At 36.1% G+C, this 22,574-nt stretch overlaps 1 protein-coding gene across 3 annotated transcripts in view; it reads left to right on the top strand.

Annotated features, from left to right (window-relative positions):
- Positions 1-22,574, top strand: part of Grasp65 (Golgi reassembly-stacking protein 2) — a 134,725-nt gene that overhangs the window by 79,274 nt on the left and 32,877 nt on the right. For all 3 annotated transcript variants that reach the window (XM_090404976.1, XM_090404965.1, XM_090404985.1), the window contains exon 7: positions 476-581. In XM_090404976.1, coding sequence (XP_090261102.1) covers positions 476-581 — 106 coding nt within the window. The remainder of the gene's footprint in view (positions 1-475; positions 582-22,574) is intronic.

Here is a 22,574-nt window from a genome sequence, read left to right as displayed (position 1 = left end):
ATATCACTATCTATCAATAGAATAAGTGGTGTATACCATAAAAAGTAATAAGAGATAAAGTTATTTTAAATAAGCATTTGAGAACTATGTGCAGCATTTATTTCCAATCTTAAATGAAGAAAAATGCTGAAATTCTGTTGATTTATATAACGAATAATATTTATTGCATAAAAACATTTTGCACATTACAGTTTCTTGATGTTCTTTATGAAAAAGAGAAAAAAGAGCTACAAGAAATGCATTTTGCAGCAGTGAGCTAATGCCAGATGATTGCTGCAGATTACTCATACTATTTGTAGCAGTATTTGCATAGCCTCTGTGAGACCTCTGTCCCACATACTTGAGGCTTGAAGTGGCTTGAAAAAGTTCTGTGTTTGGTCTATAAAGCTTAGAAAACAGATTTGAAAAACTTTGCTATGATTTTTGCATTATGCTTGATATAGTAAAAAAATAAAATCCTTTTTCTTGCTTTTAGGTACAACTTAATGCTGGTGGAATCACTCAGGGAATTAATACCCTAACCCTACATACTGGTCAGCCTGTTGTAAATTGTGAAACGACAGTACCTTCTGATGCATTAGGTAAGTTTTCACAATTCTAGTGTGATCCTGTTATCCTTTCTTCCATTCTTTACACATGTGGAATCAGTTCATGATGGACCCTGCAACTATTATTAAAAATTTGTATTTGGAGCAGTTCTCCTGTATGATCCTGTTGATAGACTATCAGGATCTGGAAATCTTTATATCAAAGTAAGAATCTTTATATCTTTCTGGGGGAGGGGGATTACAGTGAAAAAGTTGACTTGGTTTGTAAGTAATGTAGCAAAACTACCTACTAACTGCAAAGAGTGGGGGGGGGGAAGGCTATACAAATTAAAACATTATTTATCTTAGAAAGTCATGTGGAATTTGTCAGATTTGTGCCAGACCCAAACAAATGCTTTCTTCTTTAACCTCCCTACCTGCCAATGCGGATAAAATAATGACACCAAATTGCACTTCTTATCCATGTTATTCAATGGGTTTTAGAGCTTCGTATTCAGATTTATCTCGACGTCTATAGACGTCGTGGCCGGTTGGGGGGTTAAATGCTATTTCCTAACAGAGTTCAGCAACCACCTTTGCAAATTTACTTCTGTCTTTAGCGACTTTGATTAAGAGCTCTGTGTTCAGTTTTAGGTCCAGTTTTTTATATTATCTAGCCATGATATTTTCCTTCTTCCAGGTTTTCTCTTTCCATTAATTTTACCTTCTAGTATTATATGGAGAATGTTATATTTATGGCTTCTCATTAGATCTTAAGTAGGCAGATTTTCTTCTTTTCACAATGATTAATTCTAGATTTGTATTTGGAACAGTTCTTCTGTATATGATCCTGTTGATCTGCCAACAAATGCCATGGAGATGGCATTTGTTGGCAGATCTATGCCAAATGCTTCACAGAGATGCTCTTGGCATCTCTATGAAACATTTGTTTGAAAACTCAACTCTTGATTGCTCATGAATTGAGAGTTTCTAGTTAGCATAGAAGTAGACTGCTAATGGATTTTCTCCATTGCTTTGGAAATAATTGTTTAATAGAATTGAAAGAGCCTCCATAATAAGTCAATAGAGAGAACCCTAATATAAACATCATCTGTCCTATGTGTAAAACTCCATTTGAAGCATTGATAGTATCAGTTTTCAATCCTAGCACAGGAAAGCAGTACAGTAACAAACCATGAGAGTTGGTAATATGGAAAAGATGAGAATGAATGAAGGACGAGAAGGGGAAAAGGTGTGAAATATGATATTATGTCACAAAAGAAGTGGAAAAGTTGCACAAAGAATTTCAAGTGAGAAGTAGGACAACTTAGATAAACAATAAATGACTGCTTTGTGTTTTGATGAGAACAATTTGATTCATAAGAGAGGAAAAGGTGGTGGCTTGTCATGGCAGTTCTCTGTCGGAGAACTGCGATGACAAGTCGGGAGACTGTTCAAATAATTAGTTATCTGCTGTTTATATGACCTTCAAAACAATAACTTTTCATTCAGCTGACCTACCAACTATTGAACACCATGTAATTGTACTTTAGTTATCTGCTCCTGCAATTATCCGAACAGCAAATTGTCTTCCCAGCATAGTTGGATAAATGGTAGATTACTATGTTTCTGTTAGTGGGGAAGATGAGTGTGAAAGTGGGATTTTATTAATGGAGATGATTGAATTTGAAAGGTGATAAATTTTTCAATACTGGAAAAGGTATGACTGAATTGTTGTAAATAGTAACGCAAACAGCTGGAGTCCTGGGATTCCATAGAAGTGTCAGATAATAATGCTACCATTCTTCTATTACTGGAAGAAGTACTTAAGTTTCTGGGAAAGCCCCTAATAAAGATTCTTTGCATCGTCATCTGAACAGTAGGTATACTAACAAGTTTGAGAAGAATATGTTGAAATTTATTTATTTGTTTAGCATATGGGGAAAAATGCAAGAAATTAATGAGTGAAACTATATACAGTTTGAGAGTTCAGTTAACCAATTGGCACTATCTGGGAGTAAATGCACATTCCTTAGTCCTCCAGGGAAGGAGTGTCTGGGGAGTCATCAGTGATATAATGAATAGTCTGCATCACACACGCAACAGGGTGATTGTGAAATTCCCAACAGTTGTAATAAGTGAACCTGTACAGTAGCCTTGTCCTGTCCTAAATCTGTTTAGTTGGCTCCAGAGGTATGAAGATAGATTGAATCCCAGAGGTTTGATAGTTGGACTTGTTTGTAATTCATTTCAAGGGCTTCTCCACCAGTCCTGGGGACTATCATCTAGTACTTCCACTAGCCATATAGCAGGGGTTTTTCTGCCAGTTTATCTGGAGTTTTTCATCCCACAAGCAGGCAAACTGGCCCTTGAACACACACAGATTACAGTCAATAATACTGACCCAGCCATAGGCCTGATTCATCAGCTATGCCGGTCCCGAGCCCTGATAAAATTTGGGGGGAATTGAGATGGTGCCGTACCTTCCCGTAAAAGGGATGCATGACCGTTGTATCATCATACAAAAACTAACTAACTAGCCATTGGGAGATCTAGAGGTAGGGCATTGAGCTGGAGATGGAGAGATATCTTGATGTATAGGAAGGTACATGTTATTTCTGATATTCTTTATTTCTTTGATAGTAGCTTTTTCTCTTCTGAAGCATGAAGGAGTGATGTGAGAAAGAATGGAGAGGAGTAGATCTAAAGCTACCCAACAGAGAAGACTAGAGACCAGGCTGTTCTAAGAGTCGAGGCATTACAATCCAAGTTGTGCCTGTCAGCTTGTTTATGATGTTGTTTCTGGAAATATCTTTAACTTAGTTTTTTCCAAATGTTTTTGGTACATTAGACTACAGTCGTGTGACACCAAGGTAATAAGTATTACTTGCATGAATTAGAGTCCTGTTGTAAAAGTTTATTTTTCTGTGGAAAGCAGAAATAACAGTTTTGCTGGGATTAATAGATAATCCCCATCTTACAAAGTAATTTTGTAGTGAGCTCAGATCTTTCGTCGGTGTTTCCTTGAAGGCCTTATAAGGTTCTCTTGGTAGCAATAGTCATGTCATCATCATAGATAAACTTTCAACTAGCTGTTGGAGGGATGTCGCTTGTGTATAGGTTGAATAAAGCTGGGGTGAGGACAGATCCTTGTGGTAATCCGTCCTTCAGGGTAAATGTTTTGCTTTTTCCTATTGGGGAGCATTTGTTCTAGTAATTTTAGAGTTTTTTTTTTTTTTTTTTTGGCAGTTAATTATTTTGGCTGCTTTATGAATAAACCTTTCTTCCATATGGTGTCATAAGCTGATATTAGGTCTATGAAGGCAGTCCCTGCTTTTAAAACCTTTTTGGTAACCATCTTCTATATGGATTGTGAGAACTAGGACCTGGTCGCAGCAACTTCTGCCCGGTCTAAACTCAGCTGTTCACTGGGTAAGGTGGCTTCTATTTTTGGAAAAATCCTAGAGAGGATAATCCTTTCAAAAAGTTTCTAAGGAGCACAGAATAATGCTATAGGGCAGTAGTTATTAGGGTCATCAGTTGACTTATTTGGTTTTTGTAAGGCTAATATCTTTGATTTGTGCCGAAGTTTTGGGAGCTATTCGTCGTTTATGTTGAAATGATTTTGATGGATGAAAGAATTTGTATATGCTGAAGCATAATGTACTGAGAAAGTGGGAGATTGCAATTGAAAAGCATTCCTTTTTTGTTTAAAAGCAGAAACAAATATATCAGGGTAGTTATGAAATAACTTTTATTGATATTAGTGATATTTTTCTTTGATCACCAGAATATTTTAATAGGCAGGATGAAAAATATTCATGTGCACACAGGCACAACAGCAGTAAGGCAAAGATAGCAATTCCTATTTTTGTGCTGCATGCATATCCTTGTGCCTACCCAAAAAATGTCTTGAAGACCACTGCAAAATATTGGATAATAAAAGTTAATTATTATCCCTTGACATTTCTTCCTACCTTTAAATAATAAACATGAGTGATAATTGTTTAAATATCCATACCCAATATTGAATATTGAAAATTTCAGCTGCGTATCGTAATAGAGAATGCAAAAAATTTGTCTCAAAATTCAAAAAGAACAGAAAAGGAAAAAAAGGCAAAAGACTTAATAGAAAGAAGAAATATGAAGGCTAGATGCAATAAAAAATAAAAGTACTGGAATTTGTAATACAATAAGGAAAAAGATAAGAGACGATATAGTTAAATACAAAAATTATAAGAACAAAAATAGTAGACTCAATAACAAAAGAAAGTAACCAGTATATAGGAAACAAAACTTGATAATTCAGGTAATTTTATAACATCTGTAAAGGATGAAAATGGAATGCTGATTACGTATAGAAAAAAAAAATGTATGAAATGTTAGAAATTCTGTATGTAAATTTTATCGAGAATTATGTACAAATAAGGACAAAGAAATACAGAACAACAATAGAGATATTGAAAATTATAATGAACATACAATAAAAGATTAAGTAAAAATTAGTAAAAATTGCACTTTAAAAAAGGAAAAATGGAAAGTCATCTGGACTTGATGGAATATCAAAAATGTTAAAAAATTAAGAAAATCTCTTGCCTGTAATACTGACAGAATTGTATACAATGTTTAAAAAAAGGAAGAGCCTCAATGTTGGAATACTGGAAAAAGTCATTTTATATAAAAAATATAAGAAAGGTGATAAAACTTAAGGGTCAAAGCTGTATAACTGAGAGGAGACCTCCACATAGCCTTTAAAGGAATGCGGAGAACCGACCAGGGCTTCTGACCTAATGTCCAATCCTCACCTTCTCGTGGTGCACCCTGTTGGGTATCTACTTTGATACTGAACGAACGAGGATGGGCTGGCAATTTGGGATTTAGCCGACCAAATTGTATTCTTATTGGTTAAACCAAAATAAAAAATGATGGTACAACATGACAAAATTTCATGCCGGCTGGGGCGTCGCCCTTTAAACAAGGCCCCCGTTGTTTTCGCCAGGGAACCAGGGCGAACAGCGAAAAGTCAGCTACTGGAACAAATCTGAAAACAAACCCCAACTCAACATCGCCAGAGTTAAAGATCGGTACTATCAACGTAAGAAGCCTGAATGGCAAAGAAATGGAGCTAGCTGAGGAATTAGATAAGTACCAGATCGACATAATAGGGGTGACTGAAACAAAAAAGACCAAAACTGGTGAGATCTTTCTGAGCAATAAATACAAAATGTTATATTCAGGCAATAACAATCAAGGAAAAGAAGGAGTAGCCATAGTGTTCAACACAAAATACGAGGCTAATCTTCTTGAATGGCAGTCAGTCTCAAGTAGAGTAATGTGCGCAAATATGAGAATGGGGAACTGGACAATGAGACTTATTTGTGCCTATGGTCCCACAGAAGGTTCTACTAAGGTAGAAGTGGAGGAATTTTTTGAGGCTTTAGAAAAAGCAACTGACACAATGAAAAAGGAAAAGTTGGTCCTTGTTGGGGATCTAAATAGTAGAGTAGGAAATGATTGTGAGACATACAAAAATATTTTGGGAAAATTTGGAGAAAAGAGCAAAGCTAATAATAATGGCAAATATCTGTTGGATTTCTGCTCAGGACATGGACTGGTTATTACTAACACCATGTTCCAACATAAAAATGTGCACAAATTCACATGGAGAGAAGAGGCTAGGAATAAGAAAAGTCTCATTGACTATGTTATTGTTGATAGTGATGTTTTCTCCCTGGTGCAGGACACCAGAGTGTACAGAGGATTTGAAATTGGAAGTGATCACTATTTAGTCTTGAGCAGGATAAAATTGAATTTCATACTGAAAAGAATAACATGTAAGAAAGTTTTAAAGCGAATAAAAGTTGAGCAGCTCTCAGATGTAAACTGTAGACTAAAATACAGAAATATTATTGAAAAGAAAATGAAAGAGTTTGAGAACAGGAATCAAACCTTGGAGATTCAGTGGCAAACTCTGAAGGAAACATTGATTGATTCTGCCAGAGAGGCATGTGGTGAGGTTGTGTGCAAAGATAAAAAAATCAGAACTCCCTGGTGGACACAGGAAGTTAAAGAGGCAGTGAAGGAAAAGAAGAAAGCATATCAAAAGTTCCTGGCAAATAAGTCAGCTTTTACTCTTACAGAATACAGAGACAAATGTAAGAAAGCTAAACAGTGTGTAAAACTAGCTAAACAAAAGTCATGGGAGGTCTTTGGCAAGAATATAGAAAATAAATATCAAGAAGGTGGCAAAATATTCTGGAGGTTGTTGAAGAAGCTTAGGAATGGAGGAAAGAGTGCTGTAAAAGGAATTAGAGATGATAAAGGTGAAATGAAAACAGGCGAAAAAGATATCCTTGAAGTATGGAGTAATTACTTTGAAAAACTGCTAAATGAAACAAGCAGTGATGACAGCACAGTGATAAAAAACACTGACCAGGCATGCAGTCAGGAATACATATCCATACTTGAAGTAGAAAAAGCCATCAAAGGCTTGAAATGTGGAAAGGCAGCAGGAGTAGATGATATTCGACCAGAAATGCTGAAGTATGGTGGTATAAGAGTCTTACAGTGGCTGCACTGCATAGTTCAGAAAGCCTGGACAGAGGGACGAATTCCCGATGATTGGAGTAGAGCTCTCATAGTACCCATATATAAAAAGGGAAATAAAACTGAATGTGAGAATTACAGAGGTATTTCCCTACTGAGTGTTCCTGGCAAGATCTATGCAAGTATACTTGAGAAACGGTTGAGAAGAATTGTGGAAGAAAAGCTTGGTGAAGAACAAGCTGGATTCAGGCCAAATAGAGGCTGTCAGGATCAGATCTTCACTTTACGACAAATAGTCGAGAAAGCATGGGAATATAACAAAGATCTGTATTTAAGTTTTGTCGATTTGGAAAAGGCATATGACAAGTTGCCAAGAGAGAAGCTATTCAATACGCTGCAGTTATATGGTGTCAATGGGGCATTATATCAAGCAATACTTAGTCTTTATTTGAGTTGTGAGTCAGCAGTTAGAATTGAAGGAAGTACAGGAAGATGGTTTAATGTTAAATCTGGTGTGAGACAAGGATGTACATTATCCCCTCTGTTATTCATTATCTATATGGATCACATTATGAAGGAATGTGGTATTAAACCTGATATCAGAATTGGAAATGTTAATGTCAGCTCTTTGCTTTATGCAGACGATGTTATACTTCTAAATAAATCCGTTACAAGTCTGCAAGATTCTCTGACTAAATTGAATAGCTGTTGTAATAGATATGGTATGAAGGTCAGCAATAAAAAGACAAAGACAATGAAAATAGGCAGAATCATTGAAAATGTCAACTGTGTTGTGAATGGAGAACCTGTGGAACAAGTAAAACATTTCAGCTACTTAGGCACAATTTTTACTGAAGATGGTAAACTAAATATAGAAATAGACAACAGAATCAGCAAAGCTGGTATCGTGGGAAGTCAATTGAATAAATTCATATGGAATAAGAAAGAAATTAGTCAGGACACTAAATTAGCTGTATACAAGACTGTGTTCAAACCAATTTTAACTTTTGGATCTGAGAGCTGGGTCAGAAGTAAAACACTTAACCAAAGACTAGAGACCGCAGATATGAGAGTCCTGAGAAAGATTAGAGGCGTGAACAGATGGCATCAATGGCAATATCATATTAAAAATGAGGATATTAGGAAAGAACTTGACATTGTCAGCATCCAGGAATGTGTTAGCAGAGCTAATCTCAGGTGGTATGGTCACTTAAATAGAATGGGAGAGGAAAGATTAGCAAAACAAGTGTTCTCTGCCAGGTTGGCAGGAAAACGACCCAGAGGAAGACCAAGATATAGGTGGATTGATACGGTACAAAGTGCCTTAGACGATAGAAATATAAGATCTGATAATGTTGGAGTCTTGACAAGTAACAGACTGATTTGGAGGAAAATTGTAGATAGGAAGTTAGTAATGATGTAATTTTTTCATGTAGTACTGTCATATCCTGTACACCCCTTGAGGGTACATGGCAGGAATTTGATGATGATGATGATGATGATGAAGAAATTATAGACCTATAATTCTTTTTCACATTCTTTATAAGTTTTTTTACAAAAATATAGATACTAGAATAAACACATTTTCATTTATAAGTGAGCAGGCAGGTTTTAGAGCATCATTTTTAACTATACATCAGCTATAAGCCTTAAATCAAATAATGGAAAAAACTAAAGAATATATATACCAATTTCCGTGGCTTTCATTAGATTATGGGATGAAGTCTGACTTAATAGACCTATGTAAAATGCTAGAAACTTTAAAACATGTAGTAATAAATATTGTATCAGCAGTAATAATTAGGGATAAAAATTAGACTCCATTTCACCAAAACTATTCACAACTCTTGAATGTGCTATGAAAAAACTGAATTAGCAGAAAAGAGGATTTAAACATTGATGGAGAATACATAATCAGCAATGTGCCAATGATATTATACTAATAGCAACATCAACAAAACAATTAGAACACAATCATAGAATTAATGAAGTAAGTCTAGAGATAGCCTTCAAATAAATACGGACGAATCAAAAATAAGGTGTAATGGAAACACTCTTTGAAATAAATCAGGAACAGCTTGAAATACTAAGTTCACATAAATATCTTGGACAAATCATTATAAATGACATAAATTTAATGACAAAATATCATTTATAATGCCAGGATAGAAAGTTTTTAATCATTGTAGAGATATATTTAAAGGAATTTGACCAAATTGTTTAATAATAAAAAAAAGTTACAACTACTGTTCCCCCCCCCCCCCCCAGGAATGATATATGGTAGTGAAATTTGGAGCTTTTCTGAAAGATAGTGCAAAACATGGAAAGAGCCATTCTGCGAATAACAGATATGGACACTAAATATGAGGCTGATCTTATTGAATTGCAGGCAATATCAAGTACAGTGAACAAAAGTATACCGAGGTTGTGAATTACAAACGGACCACTTTCTTCTTCTTTCAAACCTAAGATTCCCACCTCAATGGTTAATGAGAAAAATCCGTTCATCTCAATGGGAAACCTTTTTTAAGATTGGACGTTTAGGTGACACTAGCATTAAATGACTCTATAAAAATTAAAAAAAAGAATTAATGAAAAAATAGAAAATATAAACTTAAGCAAAACTATTGAGGAAGAATGGAATAACATCAAAACAATTATAACAGGCACAACAGCCAATGAATCACTGGGAAAAAAGAGGAAATGGCAGCGAAGAAAGGGAATTAGAAAATGGGATGATCAGATTGTCCACATCATCATCATCAAATTCCTGCCATTTACCCTCAAGGGGTGTACAGGATATGATAGTACTACATGAAAAATTTACATCATTACTAACTTCCTATCTACAATTTTCCTCCAGATCAGTCTTTTACCTGTCAAGACTCCAATATTATCAGATCTTATATTTCTGTCGTCTGAGGCACTTTGTACCGTATCAATCCACCAGTATCGTGGTCTTCCTCTGGGTCGTTTTCCTGCCAACCTGGCAGAGAACACTTGTTTTGACAATCTTTCCTTGCCCATTCTGTTTAGATGACCATACCACATGAGATTAGCTCTGCTAATGCATTCCTGGATGCTGACAATGTCAAGTTCTTTCCTAATATCTCATTTTTAATATGATATTGGGGTGCTTAAGGGTCAAAGCTGTATAACTGAGAAGAGACCTCCACATAGCCTTTCAAGGAATACGGAGATCCGACCAGGGCTTCTGACCTAATGTCCAATCCTCACCTTCTCGTGGTGCACCCTGTTGGGTATCTACTTTGATACTGAACAAACGAGGATGGGCTGGCAATTTGGGATTTAGCCGACCAAATTGTATTCTTATTGGTTAAACCAAAATAAAAAATGATGGTACAACATGACAAAATTTCATGCCGGCTGGGGCGTCGCCGGGTTAAACAAGGCCCCCGTTGTTTTTGCCAAGGAACAGGGCGAACAGCGAAAAGTCAGCTACTGAAACAAATCTGAAAACAAACCCGAATTCGACATCACCAGAGTTAAAGATCGGTACTATCAATGTAAGAAGCCTGAATGGCAAAGAAATGGAGCTAGCTGAGGAATTAGATAAGTACCAGATCGACATAATAGGGGTGACTGAAACAAAAAAGACCAAAACTGGTGAGATCTTTCTGAGCAATAAATACAAAATGTTATATTCAGGCCATGACAATCAAGGAAAAGAAGGAGTAGCCATAGTATTCAACACAAAATATGAGGCTAATATTCTTGAATGGCAGTCAGTCTCAAGTAGAGTAATGTGGGCAAATATGAGAATGGGGAACTAGACAATGAGACTTATTTGTGCCTATGGTTCTACTAAGGTAGAAGTGGAGGAATTTTTTGACGCTCTATAAAAACCAACTGACACAATGAAAAAGGAAAAGTTGGTCCTTGTTGGGGATCTAAATAGCAGAGTAGGAAATGATTGTGAGACATACAAAAATATTTTGGGAAAATTTGGAGAAAAGAGCAAAGCTAATAATAATGGCAAATATCTGTTGGATTTCTGCTCAGGACATGGACTGGTTATTACTAACACCATGTTCCAACATAAAAATGTGCACAAATTCACATGGAGAGAAGAGGCTAGGAATAAGAAAAGTCTCATTGACTATGTTATTGTTGATAGTGATGTTTTCTCCCTTGTGCAGGACACCAGAGTGTACAGAGGATTTGAAATTGGAAGTGATCACTATTTAGTCTTGAGCAGGATAAAATTGAATTTCATATTGAAAAGAATAACATGTAAGAAAGTTTTAAAGCGAATAAAAGTTGAGCAGCTCTCAGATGTGAACTGTACACTAAAATACAGAAAGATTATTGAAAAGAAAATGAAAGAGTTTGAGAACAGGAATCAAACCTTGGAGAATTCAGTGGCAAACTCTGAAGAAAACATTGATTGATTCTGTCAGAGAGGCATGTGGTGAGGTTGTGTGCAATGATAAAAAAATCAGAACTCCCTGGTGGACACAGGAAGTTAAAGAGGCAGTGAAGGAAAAGAAGAAAGCATATCAAAAGTTCCTGGCAAATAAGTCAGCTTTTACTCTTACAGAATACAGAGACAAATGTAAGAAAGCTAAACAGTGTGTAAAACTAGCTACACAAAAGTCATGGGAGGACTTTGGCAAGAATATAGAAAATAAATATCAAGAAGGTGGCAAAATATTCTGGAGGTTGTTGAAGAAGCTTAGGAATGGAGGAAAGAGTGCTATAAAAAGAGTTAGAGATAATAAAGGTGACATGAAAACGGTAGAAAAAGATATCCTTGAAGTATGGAGTAATTACTTTGAAAAACTGCTAAATGAAACAAGCAGTGATTACAGCACAGTGATAAAAAACACTGACCAGGCATGCAGTCAGGAATACATATCCATACTTGAAGTAGAAAAAGCCATCTAAGGCTTGAAATGTGGAAAGGCGGCAGGAGTAGATGATATTCGACCAGAAATGCTGAAGTATGGTGGTATAAGAGTCTTACAGTGGCTGCTCTGCATAGTTCAGAAAGCCTGGACAGAGGGACGAATTCCCGATGATTGGAGTAGAGCTCTCATAGTACCCATATATAAAAAGGGAAATAAAACTGAATGTGAAAATTACAGAGGTATTTCCCTACTAAGTGTTCCTGGCAAGATCTATGCAAGTATACTTGAGAAATGGTTGAGAAGAATTGTGGAAGAAAAGCTTGGTGAAGAACAAGCTGGATTCCAGCCAAATAGAGGCTTTCAGGATCAGATCTTCACTTTACGACAAATAGTCGAGAAAACATGGGAATATAACAAAGATCTGTATTTAAGTTTTGTCGATTTGGAAAAGGCATATGACAAGGTACCAAGAGAGAAGCTATTCAATACGCTGCAGTTATATGGTGTCAAAGGGGCATTATATATAGCAATACTTAGTCTTTATTTGAGTTGTAAGTCAGCAGTTAGAATTGAAGGAATTATAGGAAGATGGTTTAGTGTTAAATCTGGTGTGAGACAAGGATGTACGTTGTCCTCTCTGTTATTCATTATCTATATGGATCACATTATGAAGGAATGTGGTATTAAACCTGATATCAAAATTGGAGATGTTAATGTCAGCTCTTTGCTTTATGCGGATGATGTTATACTTCTAAATAAATCTGCTACAAGTCTGCAAGATTCTCTGACTAAATTCAATTGCTGTTGCAATAGAATGGTATGAAGGTCAGCAATAAAAAGACAAAGACAATGAAAATAGGCAGAATCATTGAAAATATCAACTGTGTTGTGAATGGAGAACCTGTTGAACAAGTAAAACATTTCAGCTACTTAGGCACGATTTTTACTGAAGATGGTAAATTAAATATAGAAATAGACAACAGAATCAGCAAAGTTGGTATGGTGGGAAGTCAATTGAATAAATTCATACGGAATAAGAGAGAAATTAGTCGGAACACTTAATTATCTGTATACAAGACAGTGTTCAAACCAGTTTTAACTTATGGATCTGAGAGCTGGGTCAGAAGTAAAACACTTGACCAAAGACTAGAGACCACAGATATGAGAGGCCTGAGAAAGATTATAGGCGTGAACAGATGGCATCAATGGCTATATCATATTAAAAATAAGGATATTAGGAAAGAACTTGACATTGTCAGCATCCAGGAATGCGTTAGCAGAGCTAATCTCAGCTGGTATGGTCACTTAAATAGAATGGGAGAGGAAAGATTAGCAAAACAAGTGTTCTCTGCCAGGCTGGCAGGAAAACAACCCAGAGGAAGACCACGATATAGGTGGATTGATACGGTACAAAGTGCCTTAGACGATAGAAATATAAGATCTAATAATGTTGGAGTCTTGACGAGTAATAGAATGATTTGGAGGAAAATTGTAGATAGGAAGTTAGTAATGATGTAATTTTTTCATGTAGTACTGTCATATTCTGTACACCCCTTGAGGGTACATGGCAGGAATTTGTTGATGATGATATTGCCATCGATGCCATCTGTTCACGACTATAATCTTTCTCAGGACTCTCATATCTGTGGTCCCTAGTCTTTGGTCAAGTGTTTTACTTCTGACCCAACTCTCAGATCCATAAGTTAAAACTGGTTTGAACACTGTCTTGTATACAGCTAATTTAGTGTTCCGACTAATTCTCTTATACCATATGAATTTATTCAATTCACTTCCTACTATACCAGTTTTATTGATTCTGTTGTCTATTTCCATATTTAATTTAACATCTTCACTAAAAATCGTGACTAAGTAGGTTAAATGTTTTACTTGTTCCACAGGTTCTCAGTTCACAATGCAGTTGATATTTTCAACGATTCTGCCTATTTTCATTGTCTTTGTCTTTTTATTGCTGACCTCCATACCATATCTATTACAACAGTTATTCAATTTAGTCAAGGAATCTTGCAGACTCGTAGTGGATTTATTGATAAGTATAACATCGTCCGCATAAAGCAAAGAGCTGAACATTAACATCTCCAATTTTGATATCATGTTTAATACCACTTTTCTTCATAATGTGATCCATATAGATAATGAATAACAAAGGGGATAATGTACATCCTTGTCTCACACCAGATTTAACATTAAACCATCTTCCTGTACTTCCTTCAATTCTAACTGCTGACTTACAACTCAAATAAAGACTAAGTATTGCTTGATATAATGCCCCATTGACCCCATATAACTGTAGCGTATTGAATAGCTTCTCTCTTGACACTTTATCATATGCCTTTTCCAGATCTACAAAAATCAATTAGAGATCTTTGTTATATTCCCATGCTTTCTCAACTATTTGTCGTAAAGTGAAGATCTGATCCTGACAGCCTCTATTTGGCTGGAATCCAGCTTGTTGTTTACCAAGCTTTTCTTCTACAATTCTTCTCAACCGTTTCTCAAGTGTACTTGCATATATCTTACCAGGAACACTCAGTAGGGAAATACCTCTGTAATTCTCACATTCAGTTTTATTTCCCTTTTTATATATGGGTACTATGAGAGCTCTACTCCAATCATCGGGAATTCGTCCCTCTATCAAGGCCTTCTGAACTATGCAGTGCAGCCACTGTAAGACTTTTATACCACCATACTTCAGCATTTCTGGTCAAATATCATCTACTCTTGCTGCCTTTCCACATTTCAAGCCTTTGGTGGCTTTTTCTACTTCAAGTATGGATATGTATTCCTGACTGTATGCCTGTTGAGTGTTTTTTTACCACTGTGCTATCACTGCTTGTTTCATTATCAATTTCTTGAAGTAGTTACTCCTACTTCAAGGATATCTGTTTCTCCCATTTTCATGTCACCTTTATCATCTCTAACTCCTTTTACAGCACTGTTTCCTCCATTTCTAAGCTTCTTCAACAACCCTCAAAATATTTTGACACCTTCTTGATATATATTTTCTATGTTCTTGCCAAAGTCCTCCCATGACGTTCGTTTAGCTAGTTTTATGCAGTGTTTAGCTTTCTTACATTTGTCTCTGTATTCTCTAAGAGCACAAGCTGACTTATTTGCCAGGAACTTTTGATATGATTTCTTCTTTTCCTTCACTGCCAGTGTCCACCATGGAGTCCTGATTTTTCTATCTTTTCAGACAACCTAACCACATGCCTCTCTGACTGAATCAATCAAGGTTTTCTTCAAGGCTTGCCACTGAATCTCCTAGGTTTGGTTCTTGTTCTCAAACTCTTTCATTTTTTCTTCAATAATATTTGTGTATTTTAGTGTACAGTTCACATCTGAGAGCTGCTCAACATTTATTCGCTTTAAAACTTTCTTACATGTTATTCTTTTCAATATGAAATTCAATTTTATCCTGCTCAAGACTAAATAGTGATCACTTCCAATTTCAAATCCTCTGTACACTCTGGTGTCCTGCACCAGGGTGAAAACATCACTATCAACAATAACACAGTCAATGAGACTTTTCTTATTCCTTGCCTCTTCTCTCCATGTGAATTTGTGCACATTTTTATGTTGGAACATGGTCTTAGTAATAACCAGTCCGTGTCCTGAGCAGAAATCCAAAAGGTATCTGCCATTATTATTAGCTTTGCTCTTTTCTCCAAATTTTCCCAAAATATTTTTATATGTCTGATAATCATTTCCTACTCTGCTATTCAGATCCCCAACAAGTACCCATTTTTCCTATTTCATTGTGTCAGATGCTTTCTCTAAAGCCTAAAAAAATTCCTCCACTTCTACCTTAGTAGAACCTTCTGGGGGACCATAGGCACAAATAAGTTTCATTGTCCAGTTCCCCTTTCTGATCTTTGCCCACATCACTCTACTCGAGACTGCCTGTCATTCAAGAAGATTAGCCTCGTATTTATTGTTGAATACTATGGCTATTCCTTCTTTTCCTTGATTGTCATTGCCTGAATATAACATTTTGTATTTATTGCTCCGAAAGATCTCGCCAGTTTTTGTCTTTTTTGTTTCAGTCACCCGTATTATGTCGATCTGGTACTTATCTAATTCCTCAGCTAGCTCCATTTCTTTGCCATTCAGGCTTTTTATGTTGATAGTACCGATCTTTAACTCTGGTGATGTTGAGTTGCGGTGTGTGTTTTCAGATTTGTTCTAGTAGCTGACTTTTCGCTGTTCACCCTGGTTCCCTGTCGAAAACAACGGGGGCTTTGTTTAACTGGGCGACACCCCAGCCGGCATGAAATTTTGTCATGTTGTACCATCATTTTGTAATTTGGTTTACGCCAATAAGAATTACAATTTGGTCGGCTAAATCCCAAATTGCCAGCCCATCCTTAATCGTTCAGTATCCAGGTAGATACCCAACAGGGTGCACCACAAGAAGGTGAGAATTCGGTTCTCCGCATTCCTTTAAAGACTATGTGGAGATCTCCTCTCAGTTATACAGCTTTGATCCTTAAGCACCCTTTGCCATAATTATTGAAGACAAAAGGAATGCTTTTAAAAAAATACTTAGCAACAAAATCTCAAGATGACTATATAGAATACAAGAAAGAAAGAGCAATCGCTAAACAAGCTGTAAGGGGAAAAAAAACAGAGTCATGGGACAACTTTGTCTCTGAACTTGAAACAGATATTACATGTCCACAGTCCAAAACGTTTAAAATGTTAAATAATTTAAATAGAGATATAAGAGAAAACTCTCGTCTTTCACTCATCGATCTGAATACCTTGCTAAGTTATTATAAAAACCTTTGGACTCGTAATAAAGATTTTGAAATAATAAACTTTGATAATGAGACACTCTTGGATCTTATATCAATAGACAAGTTAGAAACTACTCTAGAAAATTGTAAAAACCATAAAACACCAGGTGAAGATGGGTTAAATACTGAATTAATCAAATATGCAGGCTCAAAATTCGTTTATTTAAAGTAATAAATAAAATATGAAATGGTGAACCACCACCACCAAAAGACTGGCAAAAAACAATAGTTAATCCTATATACAAGAAGGGTGATATTAATAACTGTGAAAATTATAGAGGAATTAGTACCTGAACTCTGGATATAAAATCTATAGTAAAATTCTGAAAAATAGACTGTCCCAATTCTATGAAGATAAGGTAAAAGAATAGCAGAATGGATTCAGGAGAGGCTGCTTTAGCAGATTGATACTTTACCTTAAAACTTTTATTGGAAAAACATCATCATGAAATTCATGCCATGCTCAAGGAGTGTACAGGATATGATAGTACTACATGAAAAATTTACATCATTACTAACTTCCTATCTACAATTTTTCTCCAAATCAGTCTTTTTCTTGTCAAGACCACAACATTATCGGATGTTTTATTTCTATCATCAGACTTTTTATCGTATCAATCCGCCTATATCTTGGTCTTCCTCTGGGTGTTCTTCTCTGCCAACCTGGCAGAGAACACTTGTTATGCTAATCTTTCCTTGCACATTCCGGTTAAGTGACCATACCACATGAGATTAGCTCTGCTGACAATGTCAAGTTCTTTCCTAATATCCTCGTTTTTAATATGATATTGCCATTGATGCCATCAGTTTACGCCTCTAATTTTTCTCGGGACTCTCATATCTGTGGTCTCTAGTTAAGTGTTTTACTTCTGACCCAGCTCTCAGATCCATAAGTTAAACTGATTTGAACACTGTCTTGAATACAACTAATTTAGTGGTCTCACTAATTTCTCTCTTATTCCATATGAATTTATTGAATTGACTTCCTACCAAACCAGCTTTGTTGATTCTATTGTCTATTTCCATATTTAATTTACCATCTTCACTAAGAATCGTGCCTAGGTAGCTGAAATGTTTTACTTGCTCCACAGGTTCTCCTTCACAACACAGTTGACATTTTCAACGATTTTGCCTATTTTCATTGTCTTTGTCTTTTTATTGCTGACCTTCATACCATTCTATTACAACAGTTATTCAATTTAGTCAGGGAATCTTGCAGACTTGTAGCGGATTTATTTAGAAGTATAACATCGTCTGCATAAAGCAAAGAACTGACATTCATCTCCAATTTTGATATCATGTTTAATACCACTTTCCTTCATAATGTAACACCATATAGATAATTGGTTCTTATTCTCAAACTCTTTCATTTTTTCTTCAATAATATTTGTGTATTTTAGTGTACAGTTCACATCTGAGAGCTGCTCAACATTTATTCGCTTTAAACTTTCTTACATGTTATTCTTTTCAATATGAAATTCAATTTTATTCTGCTCAAGACTAAATAGTGATCGCTTCCAATTTCAAATCCTCTGTACACTCTGGTGTCCTGCACCAGGGAGAAAACATCACTATCAACAATAACATAGTCAATGAGACTTTTCTTATTCCTTGCCTCTTCTCTCCATGTGAATTTGTGCACATTTTTATGTTGGAACATGGTGTTAGTAATAATCAATCCATGTCCTGAGCAGAAATCCAAAAGGTATCTGCCATAATTATTAGCTTTGCTCTTTTCTCCAAATTTTCCCAAAATACTTTTGTATGTCTGACAATCATTTCCTACTCTGCTATTCAGATCCCCAACAAGGACCAACTTTTCCTTTTTCATTGTGTCAGTTGCTTTTTCTAAAGTATCAAAAAATTCCTCCACTTCTACCTTAGTAGAACCTTCTGTGGGACCATAGGCACAAATAAGTTTCATTGTCCAGTTCCCCTTTCTGATCTTTGCCCACATCACTCTACTCGAGACTGCCTGTCATTCAAGAAGATTAGCCTCGTATTTATTGTTGAATACTATGGCTATTCCTTCTTTTCCTTGATTGTCATTGCCTGAATATAACATTTTGTATTTATTGCTCCGAAAGATCTCACCAGTTTTTGTCTTTTTTGTTTCAGTCACCCATATTATGTCGATCTGGTACTTATCTAATTCCTCTGCTAGCTCCATTTCTTAGCCATTCAGGCTTCTTATGTTGATAGTACCGTTCTTTAACTCTGGTGATGTTGAGTTGGGGCGTGTTTACAGATTTGTTCCAGTAACTGACTTTTCGCTGTTTTCCCTGGTGAAAACAACCGGGCCTTGTTTAACCGGTGGACGACCCAGCTGGCATGAAATTTTGTCGTGTTGTTCCATCATTTTGTATTTTGGTTTAAGCCAATAAGCATACAATTTGGTCATCTAAATCCCAAATTGCCAGCCTATCCTCATTCGTTCAATATCCAGGTAGATATCCAATAGGGTGCACCACGAGATGATGAGCATTGGACATTAGATCAAAAGCCATGGTTGGTTCTTCTCATTCTTTAAAGGCTATGTGTAGGTCTCCTCTCAGTTATACAGCTTTCACCCTTAAGTACCCTTGGAAAAACAAAGAATACAATGTTGAAACCCATATTGCTTTTATTGATTATTCTAAGGCATTTGACAGAGTTAACCACAAGAAACGTTTTGAAAGATTAATAAATGATAGAGTTCCTCATCACCTAATTAAAGCGATCCATGAAACATATACAGACAACATGATTGCAGTAAAAGTTAATGGAAGAATCTCTGACTGGGAACCAAAAAATAGGGGAGTGAGGCAAGTCTTTAGCCATTCATCCATTCTCTTCACAATCTGTATGAATTCTATAGTAAGACAATGGAGACTAACAATACATGGTTATATTCCAATTAACATGTTCGCTGCCACGCTACTTCAGCATAATTTGTTCCCATATGCCAAGCAATTTCACTTCTTCAAGGTCAGTATGGGTAATCTCATTGCCAGCGGTAATCAACATAGAAGTATACTCGTAGTTGGCTTGTGTGGAGCATATACCATCTACGAGTGTGCACAGTTTTGCCTAGCTCTACATGCCAAGCATTTTCACTTCAAGATCAGTACGGGTAATCTCGTTGCCAGCAGTAAGCATCATACGAGTATACTCGTAGCTAGCTTGTGGGGCTGATATACTAACTACAAGTATCCTCTGAGTTGGCAGCGAACATGTTAACAAATGCACTAATATAGACACAATACTGTTTGCAGATGATCAGGCTATACTTGCACTCTCTGAAGCTGATCTGCAATACTCTATCAATCATCTTAATCTAATAGTAAAAAAAATTTAATATGGAAATTTCAGTAGAGAAGACAAAGGTACTCGCCTTTAAGGGAAGAGAACCAATAAGAATTAAAATCTATTTAGACGATACAATTATTAAACATTTCAACTCTTTCAAATACCTTTGATATCACCTAACCCACAGAGAAGAAAAAGACATAGAAATGAAAATTACAAATTTCAATAGAACTTTAAATATTATAAATCAAGTTTTTAAACCTTTGAAGGTACAAAAACATACTCAGATTAGAGCCTATAAAGCATTAGCAAGACTAGTGCTGACTTATGGAAGTGAGGCATGGACGATCAGAGAAGAATAACTGCAGTTGAAATGCGATTTATGAGGAGAACCACAGGATACACCTTGTTAGATCATGAAAGAAATAAAGAAATCATCGAAGAAATGAATGAACAACAATAATATAATGTATCTGCATCTATAGATAGAAATGGAAACAGCACATAGGAAGAATGGACAATAGTAGAATCACCAAACAAATCCTTGAATACAAGCCTGTGGGGAAGAGATCAGTTGGAAGACAACAAAAAAAGATGGAATGAGACTGTAACAGGTCCTGAGGCCTAATACAAAATAGGAAGATGATGGTGATGATCAAGTAGTGTGATGTGTGCAAATATCAGAATGAGGAACTGGGCAATGAGACTTATTTGTGCCCATGATTCCACAGAAGGTTCTACTAAGCTAGCAGTGGAGGAATTTTTTTAGGCTTTAGTGAAAGCAACTGACTCAATGAAAAAGGAAAAGCTTGTCCTTGTTGGGGATCTAAACTGCAGAGTAAGAAATGATTGTCAGACATAAAAATATTTTGGGAAAATTTGGAGAAAAGAGCAAAGCTAATAATAATGGCAAATACCTGTTGGATTTCTGCTCAGGACATGAACTGGTTATTACTAACACAATGTTCCAACATAAAAATGTGCACAAATTCACATGGAGAGAAGATGCGAGGAATAAGAAAAGTCTCATTGGCTATGTTATTAAAAAAATAACTAACACTTGGTTTATGGGTTGTAATGATTTAATAAACCTACTAGTTTTGCCACTTCATCTGGGTTGGGATGAATATACAAATATACAACAAGCATTAAATATGAATCATTACATTACTAAAAAACACCGAATGTATAGGAGCCATTACACAAGAATACAAGTACAACAGAAACACGTGGAGCATGGATGCTGGCACGTGGTCAGACTGACAAAAGAAATACAAGTACAACAGAAACACGCTCCACGTGTTTCTGTTGTTGAAATCCTACTGATGCATTCATGGACACATCAAGAGGCTCTCTGTTTAGTTCCAAATAATGTATAGTGGCCAGCCTGTGGAATGACTTCATTGGTGTACTGTAGTGCCAAATGGAGATGGTTCTGCATTTCCACAATATGTTGGCATACTCTTTAAGGATAGTTTTGCTTATGCTGGACGGAAAGAGAGAATGAATGGTAGGTTTTTTTAATGGTAATCCCCATACACAAGAGGTTGAGTAACCTAGAGTTCGTAGTACAGTGGATGAGTGAGAAAAAACTTGTTCACACTTATTTTGAAGAGCAGTTGATTGTATTCTGTTTGAAATGCATAAGATGGAAGACTGTTCCAGAGGACAGTAATAGAGAAAATAAACAAGGGGGATGGAAAAATTTATTCTATGAGTTTGTAGTTGAACTGTGAAGGAGTGTTGAGTAGTTACTGAACGTGTTTCAGTGGCTTTAATGTCCCTTTGCTGGAATCCTCACCTTGATGTGGTGAAGAAGCTTGTGTGTATTGACCTATGCTAGCAGCAGCGTATTCTACCACTCAGGCCTCCCAATCCAGAATGGTTGATTCTAAGGAACCAAACTAAAAGGTATTCAGACTGGGTGTGATGGTACTCCAGAGGAGCAGATTCCCAGCAGCATCTATTATCCCTTGGGATGGTATAGAGCTGCCTATAAAGCTTACTTGGTGTCTTGTATGTATCATCTGGCAGAGCAGTGTAAGTATATAAACTGTTTATAAAAATAATAACAAACAGAATCACCAGATCATTAGATGAAGCTCAGCCTAACAAAGAAGCTTGATTCTGAAAAGGGTTTAGTACAATTGTCCATCTGCAGACATTGAATCAACTGGGGGAAAAATGCAGAGAATACAACTTACCATTGTACCATGACTATAAAAAAGCATTTGACTGAGTTGTAAAACAAGCAGTCTAATAGCAGTGAAGAAATATAGAATAAGCCAAAACTATATGCAGCTGATAAGCAAAATATATGAAAAAGCAGCTTCTAATATCCTTATATGTGAACAAAGCATTAAATAAAGGAGTATGTCAAGGAGGTACTATCTCACCCAAATTGTTCGATGCAGTATTAGAATATGCCCTGAGTGAAATAGACCAGAAGACAATGGGATCAATATCAATCAATAAGCGTTTACGAAGAAATAGAAAGAAGAATTCAGCTAGGCTGGGTAGTTTTT

This window comes from Typopeltis vanoorti, chromosome 2, assembly GCF_054136105.1.
Source record: "Typopeltis vanoorti isolate ZY-2024b chromosome 2, IOZ_Tvanoo_1.0, whole genome shotgun sequence".
Classification (NCBI taxonomy): domain Eukaryota; kingdom Metazoa; phylum Arthropoda; class Arachnida; order Uropygi; family Thelyphonidae; genus Typopeltis; species Typopeltis vanoorti.
Note: the sequence above shows the minus strand (reverse complement) of the source record. Positions and strands in the feature narration are given on the sequence as shown.